Source organism: Dreissena polymorpha, chromosome 11 (assembly GCF_020536995.1).
Source record: "Dreissena polymorpha isolate Duluth1 chromosome 11, UMN_Dpol_1.0, whole genome shotgun sequence".
In the NCBI taxonomy this organism is placed as follows: domain Eukaryota; kingdom Metazoa; phylum Mollusca; class Bivalvia; order Myida; family Dreissenidae; genus Dreissena; species Dreissena polymorpha.
This window is the reverse complement of record NC_068365.1, coordinates 39,952,763-39,966,508: the sequence shown is the minus strand read 5'-3', so window position 1 is coordinate 39,966,508 and position 13,746 is coordinate 39,952,763. Positions and strand designations below refer to the sequence as shown.

The 13,746-nt window shown below is 38.2% G+C and overlaps 1 protein-coding gene across 10 annotated transcripts in view; it reads left to right on the top strand.

Annotated features, from left to right (window-relative positions):
• LOC127851875 (uncharacterized) overlaps positions 1–13,746 on the top strand; it is an 88,400-nt gene that overhangs the window by 41,007 nt on the left and 33,647 nt on the right. For 9 of the 10 annotated variants that reach the window (XM_052385820.1, XM_052385822.1, XM_052385825.1 and 6 more), the window contains exon 1: positions 7,930–12,068. The exons of the other annotated variant lie outside the window; for it this stretch is intronic. In XM_052385820.1, coding sequence (XP_052241780.1) covers positions 11,932–12,068 — 137 coding nt within the window. In that variant the 5' untranslated portion in view covers positions 7,930–11,931. Of the gene's footprint in view, positions 1–7,929; positions 12,069–13,746 lie in introns of those variants that run through there. 10 annotated transcript variants of the gene reach the window in all.

Sequence of the window (13,746 nt, the reverse complement as noted above, 5' to 3'; positions counted from 1 at the left end):
CTGATTGTGACATGATAAAAAATATATACGTGTTTACATACCTAATGTTCATAACACACAACTATTTCAGGGATTGCCCAAGCAATTGCTTCTTTATATTAAACTCTGCATTATAGTAATGTGTTTAATACAGCTTTGATGGGGATTTTAATAGATTTGCAGTGAGGATACATATCACAAACATATTAAAAACAATTCTTATCTTGTATATGATAGGAATAACAGTATATTCTAAGAAACATGAAACAGCCTCTGTCTATTGAGTTTTCTTTGTCTTCTTAGATGGCTTGCTGAACCTCATATTTAGTCCATAATTAATCACTTGTACACGCATGTAAATACACATAAGCAATAACATCAAAGTTATAGCATTTATCAGATTAGAAATACAATAACATACAATTTAAATTCAGTTTAATTGCAATTTAATTACACACTGGTGAAATATGCACAGGAGCAAAATAGCAAAAACTGTCTGGGGATAAAACAAAGTAACTACAAATATCAAGTAAATACCCTTGTGTGTACACGATTTGAGAAAGTAGCATCACAGATTACAAGTTCCATATCATTGCAATGAATCTTAAACCTTTCATGTCAGGGTTAATAGTAGTCTGATTAAACAGTTTGAATTTATGTGCAAATATTAATGTACACAAAATCTTTAATTATATTTTCTATTTAACCATACTTTTTATTTAACCCTTTCCCACTTAAAGAAAAGTGAACATTGCTATTTGTAAAAAGCATAAAACTAGAACAGCCAGTAACTCGCAGGTTGTTCGGGGTTTATGCTGTTTGCTGCTCATCAGTCCTAAAGATTGGAAATAAAGCTTTTAAACTTGGATCTAGTAAGAAAGGCATTTAATTAGATTTAACATTTCTAAGGGACTACACATGCGTTGAAATACGTATCTAAGTGGTACAGGGTTAACATTGTTTTTATTGGAAATTATATACCTATAAGTAGTGGTATTAATTACGCTATAAGGTAATTCATTACAAAATGGAGTCAATTAGATTGCATTAATGCATTTAGCCCAAAGTCTCGTCAAATGGTTAATGCAGTGTGTTTAAGTCAGAAATAAAATGAAATAAACATAATTAATTAGGCTAAAACATTAACATAAATAAAATATATTTGCAGCCATTTTTCAGTTAATATTGGTACAATACAACTTTAATTGTAAGAACTACTTTACTAGTTATATTTTATTCCTGGTGTCATTGTGTCAAATGTGAAATGCAATCAACCTAAAGATTGAAATTACAGGCACAATAATATTAGATGATTCCTGGACAAATATTTTGCAACTTGTATCTGTATTCATGCATAAGGACAAAGTACAAATGGTTCAAGAATACCATGTTCTAAAAATGGCAAAATCAACAGATAATGTGAGATGCTAGTTACATTATCTTACCTTCACTTCACCTAATGATATGCATTATCTCATGTTGTTAAATCAAGTAACATGAATACATGTAGACAGGTAAAATATTAGAACATTAATAGTACAGTAAGGGTTATCGTCATCTTTGATCAGATAAGTGATAAATTACGGACGAAACAAATGAACTATGTAAAGGGAGTTCTGCAGAATATAAAATTTGACATAATAGTCTGTGGAAATAATATCCGTCGACAGGGGATTGGAACGGAACAATCTGTGCGTGATATCAGTTCCTCTGTGCTGAAAAGAGTTACGGGAATAGAAGATCGAGTTCGTGTGTTAGATAGCTTTTTAGACAACAAAAACATTGTTACAATCTCAAGTTTAAACATTGATAGGTTCTATGGTCGTAACGATGAAGCTGAGAGTTGTAACACCCGATCCGTTGATACTGTTCCCAACAACCCTGATGTGTGTTTTGCGGAAAAAAACTCAAGGACACCCACCGAGGAACCGTTCATTTCCCAGGTAGAAAGGAGGCCCCAACCCTTTAATGAAGCTTTGACGCCAACAAACGAGTTAATCACGTCACCACCACAGGCGGGCAGTTCCGGTAAACCTATACCAGTAAGAATATCGAGAAGATTCGACGAAGCTATGACAGACAATTGATATAGGGCCCAAAGGCGGATCCACATCAAACATTTTTGTGTATTGGGATATCGGAAGTCCGTGAACGTGAATACATTGTATGAGTACATTACCGAAAAGGGCCCAACGGTTTCCTCTTTGAGAATTTTCCCAGTGCGAAATCCCCCAACAAAGTTGTGATACATCTAAATTTGGAGGATAACTGCGATGCAAACAATGTTCTCGAAAAAACTTTTGGCCACGCTTTGTGAAATGTGTCCCGTGGAAATCTAGAACTGAGCTCAAACGCTCACGCAGGTGTACGGAAAATGACCTGGTTTGTAATACTAGACACTTCGTCGAAGAAGATGCACAACGGATCAACATCGAGGAAGACTGTTGTTTTTGGCACAAATACAGCAACGGGGACACGTTTTCCATGAACAGATATGAACCGCTATCTACTGACATCCATTAACTCAATCATGGGAATCAATATAATGACGTGGAATGCTACTGGTATAATCAGTACCTCCTCATACCTGTGTAACCTACTCCGCACACGTAAAATAGACATATGCGGAATATCAGAGCATTGGCTTTCTGAATCTAATGTGCATTTTTTTGACTCACTCTCAAACAATTATAGATGTCATGTGGTTTGTGACAGTAGCTTAGCAATAGGAAATCAGCGAAGAATGGGCAAGGGTGGTGTAGCGATCATGTGGCAAAATAAATATGATTATTGTATCACACCTGTAGATATTGATGATGATCACATTGCAGGTATCCAGATGCAAATTTCTGCAAACGATTATATGTATATGTTTCAGGTATATTAACCCTGCTCCAACCACTCTATAGATATTTTTGCTGACTATATCTGGAGATTATACGATATATATAACAAGTACGCTGATAACGGTACTGTAGTATTTATGGGTGATTTCAATGCGGCCATAAGTATATCAGCTAATAATCCCCGCACTCGGCTTTTGCGTAGGTTATTAATTGACTGTAATATGCTAGCGGTTAACACTTTGGGGGAGTGTCCCGGATCCAACTGCACCTTTGTCTCCTACGACAGTACTTGTAGAACTATAATTTGTTTGCCTGTTAAAACTGTTGACCTTGTGCTATTTTCTGAAATTATTGATGATGATTGTCTTAATGTTTCTCGTCATAGGCCTGTATTATTATGCTTTAATGTCTACTGGTTCTCGAGTTTGAGCATACCGGAAGTGTGTCCACAAAAGACATACATTTACTGGAAAAGGGTAACCAGCGAAGATGCCGAACATTACCAGTCACTACTGTCATCCAGCCGTGTAATACAACGCCTGTGCTAGAACAAACTTGACAGGCAGGAAATTGATCGGGCATATATTGAATTAACAAATACTCTTTACTCATATGCAAATGAATCCTTGCCCCAAAAGCGTTTCAAGTCATTCCTAAAACCGTTTTGGTGCCCGGCTCTGACTGAAGCGCACAATTCTCGGCTTGCTCGAGACCAGTGGTGTCGCGCCGGATGGCCCCGAGACAGGAAATGCTTTGAATACACCAGCTACAAAGCGGCAAAGAGTAATTTTAGATGCCTCCATAGGGTGTGTGCAAACCGACTCATGGCGGACATGGACCAACAAATTGATACAGCGGCTGAGGTGGACCAAACTAAGTTCTGGAAGATGGTCAACTCAAGACGGAAAATGTCGGGGTCAAAAATGAATGGAGGAATAATATTCCAAGGAACCGTTGTTCGTGACCGCGATGAGCAACTACAAGGATGGGGAACTACTTTGAGAATCTGTATAAGCCATCAGCATTACGCAACTTTGACGAACAATTTTGTTGAAAACGTCTACGGCAGTGGAACGTACCCTTCTCTTAACGACCACAGACCCCAACGCATCTGTGTCCCCTGAAGTTATTGAAAATATCATCAATACACTACAGAGAGAAAAGTCATCTGGCGAGGACAATATCGTTTATGAACATTTCATTTTTTCACGGACAGTTGTAGCCCCTGCACTAGCTAACCTTTTCACGTACATGCTAAGACTAGGTTATATCCCGAACTGTATGAAACGTGGTGTGATAATAACTCTCCATAAAGGGGGTAGAAAAAGAAAGGATGACCCAAATAATTCCCGTGCAATTACTCTTCTCTCGGCTGTATTAAAATTGTATGAATCAGTTATTTTGTTGCGTTGTAAAGATACTATTTCCAGGACTTTAAACGTGCAACAAGGTGGCTTCCAAGAACAACTCGGCTCTATAATTACGTCATTCGTGTTACGAGAATGCATTCAGTTTTCACGCGCGCATTCATCCAAGATGTATGTCTGCTTCCTGGACGGGAAGCAGGCATTCGACAATGTGTGGCATGCAGGGCTTCTGTACAAATTGTTGAAATGCAATATTGACCCCACAAGCCTCATTACGATTAAAGAACTCTATATGAACGCCAAAAGCTATGTTCTTTCCCATGGAAGACATTCCCATGAGTTCCCGGTTTTGCAAGGTACCCGCCAGGGTTGTAAAAGCTCACCGCTCCTGTACCAAGTGTTTATCAATGGGCTTATCAAACAACTGGAGGATAGCGGGATGGGTATGTGTATCTACAACATGAACATCTGTTCGCCGACCGTCGCATACGATATGGTCTTAATATCCTACTCAAAAACAGGACTTGATAAAATGATGGATATATGCTACAAATACTCGAGAGTATGGCGCTATGAATATAACGCAAGTAAATGTGCCGTCATCATCTTTAATGAGCGTACAAACACAGGAAACTCCCGCGTGTTTAGGCTTGGAAGTGAAACAGTTAAAGAATCCGAAAGTTATTCACATTTGGGGATAACTGCCGACGCTTGGCTTTCGTCGCAAATGCTTATAGCAGACGCCTGCAACAAGCTTCGAGGTACATACCTGAGCATATGCGGCAGCGGCATTAATCCATCATCACTCAGCCCAATCACCTTAAGAACAATTTATCAATCCGTGGTTGTTCCGAAAGCATTATACGGCTGTGAACTGTGGACTGTTATCGGTGCCAGCGATATGTTACGCCTTGAGCGCTCTCATCGGTTTTGTATTAAATCTATGCAGCAATTTCATTCCTTAACAAATACGGACTTTGCATTAGCATCAATTAATGTAAACTCAATTGAGAATATCATTGACAGGAAAAAGCTAGTGTTTTTTGGTCAATTATGTCGTTTACCAAACCAATACCTTGCCAAACAAGTGTTCATTAACAGACTTGTACGATACCTGAATAACGACAAACAAACTAAAGGCTTCGTTCCAGAAATCTACAGACTGCTGTATAAATACCAACTGCAATCGTGTTTAGACGGGTATTAACAATCAGGTTTGTTCCCGTCTAAGCAAGCGTGGAAACAGATGCTCCAACGATCGGTATCCGCTCTGGAACATCACAGACAGTTGGAAAGTATCCGGGACGTGTGTCCCACATTGAACCTTAATGATGTTCTACACGTAGATAAGCCCTCGTCCCTCTGGAAAATATCCCAGATTTCGCCTAAGCTATCGCCCTTAATAGCCACCCTGAGGGCACAACTGGGAGAATTCCTCTCTAGATCGTACCCAACAGTGTGCTCATTGTGTGGGATACACACGGAAAACAAACTACTTCATTCAGTGTGTTTTTGTTCGAAAAGGGAACTGTTACGTGAATCACTTTGGGATGCTGTCATTTACCAAAAGGGGTTTCAGTGTTTTATAAAATTAACACGAAAGACACCATTAGAACAAATCGTAACGTTGTTGGAAATGACGCTATCAGCTACAGATGACAATCGCCTGAATAATCAATTAGCAATCCTATTGCTGAGACTAGTTTGTTAGTTTGCGAGTGTGCTAATTATAAAATCGTCTCTCTATTGTTGTTTATATGCATGTACATATATAAATATACATATATTATTATCTATTGTATACATTAATGTTGTAAATACTTGTAAATGTGTTAAGCTCTTCATGAATGGAGGAAATAAATAATATATCTACCACAACCAGCAAGCACTAACCCCCATCCACCACCCTAACCACTACCCACCATCACCACCTGACCACCCACCATCATCAGCACCATCGTTATCACCAACCATTAACAGCACCACCAACACCACCCACCACTAACCACCACCCACCACCAACACCACCCAACACCACCACCACTGCCACTCACCGCTACCACCATCACCCACCACAACTGCCATCACCCACCACTAACCACCACCCACCACTAACCACCACCCACCACCACCACCACCCACCATCACCACCACCATCGCCATTACCAACCACCAACACCACCCACTACTAACCACTACCCACCACCACCCACCATCACCATCACCGCCTTCATCACCAACAATTAACACCAACACCACCCACCACTAACCATCACCCTCCACCAACACCACACACCACCACCCACCACCACTGCCACTCACTGCTACCACCACCACCACCACCCACCATAACCGCCCATCATCCACCACCACCACCACTAATCACCGTCCACCACCAACCATCACCACCGCCATCACCAACCACCACCACCACTAACCAACACCCACCACCACCACCACTGCCACTCACCGCTACCACCACCACCACCACCCACCACAACCGCCATCACCCACCACCACCCACCACTAACCACCACCCACCACCACCACCGCCATCACCAACCTACACCACCACCACTAACCAACACCCACAACCACCACCACCACCGACCACCACTGCCACTCACCGCTACCACCACCACAGCCACCCACCATCACATCTGCCACCCACCACCTACCAACTTACACCCCACCACCAACCATCACCACCACCTACCACCACCACCACCACCCACCACTGCCACCCACCACCAACACACACCACCACAACCACCCACCACCACTGCCACACACAGCCACCACCGCCACCCATCACCACCAATCACCACCACCACCCACCACCACAACCCACCACCAACACCCACCACCAACACCCACCACCACCACCACCCACCACCAACACTACACAACGACCATAACTACCACCACCATATTTGACATTGCTTCTGTCCGGTCCAAAATAAGACTAAAGGTAAAATAAGTTCATAGAGGGAGTATATAGAAATCATTCTTGTTGATAATTAGTTTTGTTTGAAGTTATACCAAATTTTTTTGTTTAATCCCTGAGGTAAACATTGGCACTCCACTGAGGTTCACTTGCTTGTCTTACATGTATAAGTATAGAACAAACACTTAAACAATTATTCTTTGAAACTCTAAGGCATCGGATTATGGCTTTTTGCCTGTATCATTGTATTGTGTACCAAGTTTCTTCAAAAATCTACCCTTAAGTAAAGACTGGCCATGCCCAAGGGTGAATAAATTTATATAGACTTACATATTTAAAAAAAAAATTGGTACTTTTCACTCAAACATTAAGGCTTGGAGTATATATTTGTTGTTGAACATCGTATAGAGGTCCTCTAACAACTTTGTTAAAATCATTCGTCTGGGGTTAAAATGATCCCTTCCCTTGGGGCAACCTGTTTTATTATGTGTATGCAGTGAAAACTTTGAAAATATTATTTTCTGAAAAATTAAAGCCCTGTGGCTTGTTGTTTGGCATGTAACGTCTTATAGTAGGCCTCTGCTACAGCTGTTGAAATCATGCCCATTGGGTCAACACTTGCCACGCTCCAGAGATCAAAACATATTTAAAATAACTTGTATAGTAATTATTAGCCGGATTTTTTTCGAAAAAATCTCGGCTTATAGATTGATGTTGTCGGGCGGGCGGGGGGGCGGGCGGGCGGGGGGGGCGGGCGGGCGGGCGGGCGGGGTGGCGGCGTGCTCGAAAATGTTAAAGTTCTTATTTCATGGTATAACTTTGGTATGCTTGGACCTAGAGTCTTCAAACTTGACATGAAGGTTGGCCAGGATTAACAGATGACCACTGGTCATTTCAAGGTCATTCATTTGAAGGTCAAGGTCACTGTGACCTTCAATATAAAAAATGTTAAAGTTCTTATAACTTTGGTATGCTTGGACCTAGAGTCTTGAAACTTGACATGAAGGTTGGCCATAACTAGTTAGTAACCACTGGTCATTTCAAGGTCATTCATTTGAAGGTCAAGGTCACTGTGACCTTGAATGTAAAAATGTTAAAGTTCTTATTTCATGGTATAACTTTGGTATGCTTGGACCTAGAGTCTTCAAACTTGACATGAAGGTTGGCCAGGATTAACAGATGACCACTGGTCATTTCAAGGTCATTCATTTGAAGGTGAAGGTCACTGTGACCTTCAATATAAAAATGTTAAAGTTGTTATAACTTTGGTATGCTTGGACCTAGAGTCTTGAAACTTGACATGAAGGTTGGCCAGAACTAGTAAGTAACCACTGGACATTTCAAGGTCATTCATTTGAAGGTCAAGGTCACTGTGACCTTGAATGTAAAAATGTTAAAGTTGTTATAACTTTGGTATGCTTGGACCTAGAGTCTTGAAACTTGACATGAAGGTTGGCCAGAACTAGTAAGTAACCACTGGACATTTCAAGGTCATTCATTTGAAGGTCAAGGTCACTGTGACCTTGAATGTAAAAATGTTAAAGTTCTTATTTCATGTTATAACTTTGGTATGCTTGTACCTAGAGTCTTCAAACTTGAAATAAAGATTGGCCAGTACTAGAAGATGACCACTGGTCATTTCAATGTCATTCATTTGAAGGTCAAGGTCACTGTGACCTTCAATGTTAAAATGTTAAAATTGTTATAACTTTGGTATGCTTGGACCTAGAATCTCAAACTTGACGTAAAGGTTTGCAAGCACACTTAGATGACCACTGGTCATTTCAAGGTCATTCATTTCAATGTCATTCATTTGAAGGTCAAGGTCACTGTGAACTTAAATGTTAAAATGTTAAAATTGTTGTAACTTTGGTATGCTTGGACCTAGAATCTCAAACTTTGCTCATGCCTTGAAAAGTACTTACATTTCATTTTGACCTTTGAACAATATTTCAGTAATTTAAGTATTGCATTGACAAAAACACGAAAGGTACTTTCCTGTCATTTAAATAAAAAATCCGGCTTCAATGCGGTCATCTCCGACCGCGGAACTCTTGTTGATAATTTGTTCTACTTTAAACTGCAAGAGTCAGGGGTTTTATGTTTGGTGCGCAGGTCAAAGTCACAAATGACACTTGAAGTTTGTGAGTATCGCACCTTTGTTTTCTCAATGTCTTGTATTTAAATTCAGATGATAATCTTACTGTACTGCCAGTTAATGTGTGTGCCAATTGGAGGTTGCTTGGGTACAAAATCAAATTAGGTGGTAAACAGCAATACGGTTGCACTATTACATGGGATGTGGTATTTCCCTAGCAACCAGACAGTCTTAGGTCATACTTCATATTGGCAGCTTCTTCCAAAGACACCGAGCACAGTTTTTTTTTCTTTACAGGAAACAGACCTTAGAGTGGCTTTATTAAGCTTTGGGCTTTTCAGCAATCAAGCTAAAATATAGAGACACTTAACAGTATAAATATATATGTTGTGTGCTTTACCCAAAAAGTCAAAGAAAAAGACTAGATGGTGTTTTTACTTCTAGAATCATTAAACAATTAGATAAAAGGTGAAAGTGGTAATGGTAAGAAAATGTCAAGTTGTAACTTTAGCCAATCTCTTGGAAAAATGACATTTCTACTAGCCAAATAATTATGGTCAGTCTTTGTCTGCTTTTAATTGTTATACATTTTCTGAGTTATTTTAAGCAGCATATTCAGAAGACCTTTTGAATACTTTTCAGGTTTACATGCACCCTGCTTAAAAAAGAAAACTAGTGTGTTTTTAATACATTAGCTAGACTGGCTCATTCAAATGTATTAAATATTGCATCACACAGATGTGTTGTCATTTAATGTGTCTCAAACATAATCTCTAAACAATCTTGATTTATCTTAATATACACAATATGAAAACAAAGAAAATCAAATCTTAATTCTGTTCAGTTCATATGTGTTTAAACTTGTATGGTGTCCTATATTGGGAACATTTATTCCAATTGGCATAAGGTTTTCATAGGTAAGATAACATTTTGTATTTAAATTACGAAGCATAACATTAAAAGCAGTTCTTTGCTCAAGCAATATTACTTTTAATCTGTGTTAGACATTTAGTCTCCTTCACTTAAACATAAATTTCAGCCCATGTATCAATATACACTAAAACTCACTCCATTTGGTCTTGCTCATCAATCTGTTTAACATTATCTAAATGTCATCTTTGTATCTTCCTTGCCACAGTTTGACAGATAATACAGTACAAACTATTTTAAGGACCACCCATCATAACGGCCAACTGGCTATGTCGACAACCGTTTTAAATCCCAAATTGTTCCTTCTATATTTGAATGGTCGATACACTCACTTATTGAACCAACCTGCTAACATCTTTTATGACCACTTTAATCAGTACCAATCAGAATGTTTTATCTTAATTGACACCTACCAAGCGACTAGTTACTTTCACACCTTACTAAATTTGGGGTTTTGGTTCAATAGGAATTGTGTACGACGTCATTGTGACCCAATTAAAAGAACAGTATTGCATTTACTGTGAGGTGTTAGATTTTTCGTCCCTTGTTTTGGTTGTGAACCCATAATTCTTGATTGAAAATTAATTAATATGATCGAACAATGTATGTGTCAATTGGCTATTGTTTGGTACACACTTTGAAGACCGCCAATAATTTCACAGTTAGGATGATTGTGTAAAATTGTTTTGTTGATGATTGATATAAAAATGGCCTGTATGCCATACTGTTATTTAAATCGGTTAAGCAAACACTTAAAGAGTTGTTTTTAAAAGAAAAGATTGATTAAATCAACACGAGTAAAAGGAAATACCATGGGCAGTGGGCGGTTTATTGAATATTGGAAAGAAGGAGGCGTGTCAATTTTTATTTTGTTCCGTTTTTCCAAAACATTTTTTCATCGGCTCTGTTCGCTTTTTTATAGTTGAACATTTATCTGTTTTTAAAATTTGTATGCAGCTGATAACTTATTAACAAGATTGTGACAACAAAACTTGTTCATAAAAGTTGTTCCAATTTTGTTTCATTATTTTCTACTGATGTATTGTTGTGTAAGCTGAATCAGTGACTCTTTGTATCAGCATTAGCCATTGAAAAATGTACGCTCACTTTAGAAATTGTTCGTTATGAGAAACTTTCCTGTTTAAGCTATGCTTAAATTCATGCAAACAGCTGATTAACATTCATTGAATATTAACCATTTGTAGTATCGGTCCAACTTGGAAACTCAGCAATTAAGACTACCTTGCTGTTTAGACCACTTTTAAAAAGTCCCACATGTGGTTTTTATATCTGGGTTTCACTGTATATTCAATATTCACGTGACCCAATAGTCCAATTACAGTAACAGTGTTCACTTCTATCAGACCATTGAATGTCATTTGACAGTTAAGTTGGTTTATGTTCAGTTCAAACAATTGAGGTTCATCTTGATTTCTAATCAAGACAGAATTCGTGATTGCTTGACTAAATTTGGTAGTTTCTGGACTATTAATTTCAATTCACAGATAAACTTTAAAATTAAGAATTTGCCTTAAAACAAATTGTTATGTTTTGTTTGCTAAGTCAATTATTAAAATGGCAGCATTTTATATCGCTTCTCTTGCCAAAGGCTCTGATGAAGTTAAGGATTTTATTTGTTCGTCATGCGAAGAGCAAGCAAATGCAGATTTTTACTGCAAAACATGTTTGAAACTTTATTGTGGGAAATGTATTCAGTTGCATGACAAATGATTTCAAAAACATTCAACTTATGGAAGGAATGACATGAAAAATTGGCCACTTTCAAAACAGTTGGTTGAATTTCTATTAAAGTGTGAAGCGCACAAGGACAACACAATTGAAATGTTATGTGAAGACCACAATCAGCTGTGCTGCACAAAGTGTGCCTTCAAAAATCACAGGTATTGCTTGAATACATATAAGAGTGTAAATATCAATAAACTTTGTCACAATTTAAATGAGAAATAAGAATTGTCAAGTTGTCAATTTTGATTCATATTATTTTAACAAACACATTTTCCCCGAAATTTTTGTTAAAAGTATGAAATTATACTATGTAATTTTAAGACTAAACTTTCGTTCAAATTTTTGGAAATGATTTATGTAATTAATTTAAAATGTTGCAAATTGCCATTTGAGATCGTTTGCAACAAGGTCGCACATAATTTATTCATGATTCTCTGACACTTCTGTACCATAATTTTTATGCAGATGTTATTTCCTCATGCTGCACAAGGAAATTTATCTATGCAAACGATATTGATGTTCTTATCGTATTTCTGTTGCTTTGGATAGTAAGCTGAACTAGACTTGATCTTCTACCACGTTTGTTGAAATTAAGCCCTATGGGTCAAAGTATTTATATAGATTTAGTAAATAACTTTTGAAATCTTCTCTGAATCCATAATAGTCTTTGGTTTGATTCAAGTTTTTAACATCGTATGATGGTCATCTGGAAAGTTTGTTCAGATCTTGCCTCTGAGGTAAAAAATTGCCCCTCTCTCTCTCTCTCTCTCTCTCTGTCTCTGTCTCTGTCTCTCTCTCTCTCTCTCTCTCTCTCTCTCTCTCTCTCTCTCTCTCTCTCTCTCTCACCTATTTGGGAATTTTTTATCGACATAAAGGACCAAATTGGGATTTTTTGTATCAACATATTGACACAACAAGTCTTTTCCTGGTCATTTTGGGTAAAAATCATATAAATTATGCTTATATATTTTGTAGGTTGTTTAGAAAATTGAGATATAGAGTCTAATAATCTTAAGTCATAAATAAGACTCTTCTTTCTTAACAAATTTTTTTCTAAATAATGATTTTTGGTGACCGGTCTTTGTCCGTCGTCCGTCCACATTTGTTCGTAAACACTCTAGAGGCCACATTTATTGTCCGATCTTCATGAAACTTAGTCAGAAGATTTGTCCCTATGATATCACGATCGAGTTCAAAACTGGGTCATGCTAGGTCAAAAACTAGGTCACTTTGTCAAAAAAAAGAAAAACCTTGCAAACACTGTAGCAGTCACATTCATGTAACTGTATCAAAATGTTTGCCTTTATGATATGTTGGTTGAGTTCAAAAGTGGTTCCGGTCTGTTGAAAAACAAGGCCGCCAGTGGGCGGGGCAGTTTTCCTTAATTGGCTATAGAGAAACCTTGTTAACACTCTTGAAGTCACAATTTTTGCCCAATCATCATGAAAGTTGGTTAAAACATTGGTTTATTGATATCTCGGACAAGTTCGAAAATGGTCCAGATCAGTCAAAAAACATGGCCGCCAGTGGGCGGGGCATTTTTCTCCATATGTATATAGTGAAAATATGTTAACACTCTAGAAGTCGCATTTTTGGCCAAATTTTCATAAAATTTGGTAAAAATGTTTGCCTTAATGATATGTTGATAGTGTTCAAAAGTGGTTTTGGTCCGATGAAAAACATGGCCGCCAGTGGGCGGGGTAGTTTTCCTTATTTGGCTATAGAGAAACCTTGTAAACACTCTAGAAGTCACAATGTTTTCCCAATCATCATGAAAGTTGGTCAAAACATAGGTTTTATTGATATCTCGGACGAGTTTGAAAATGGTCCAGA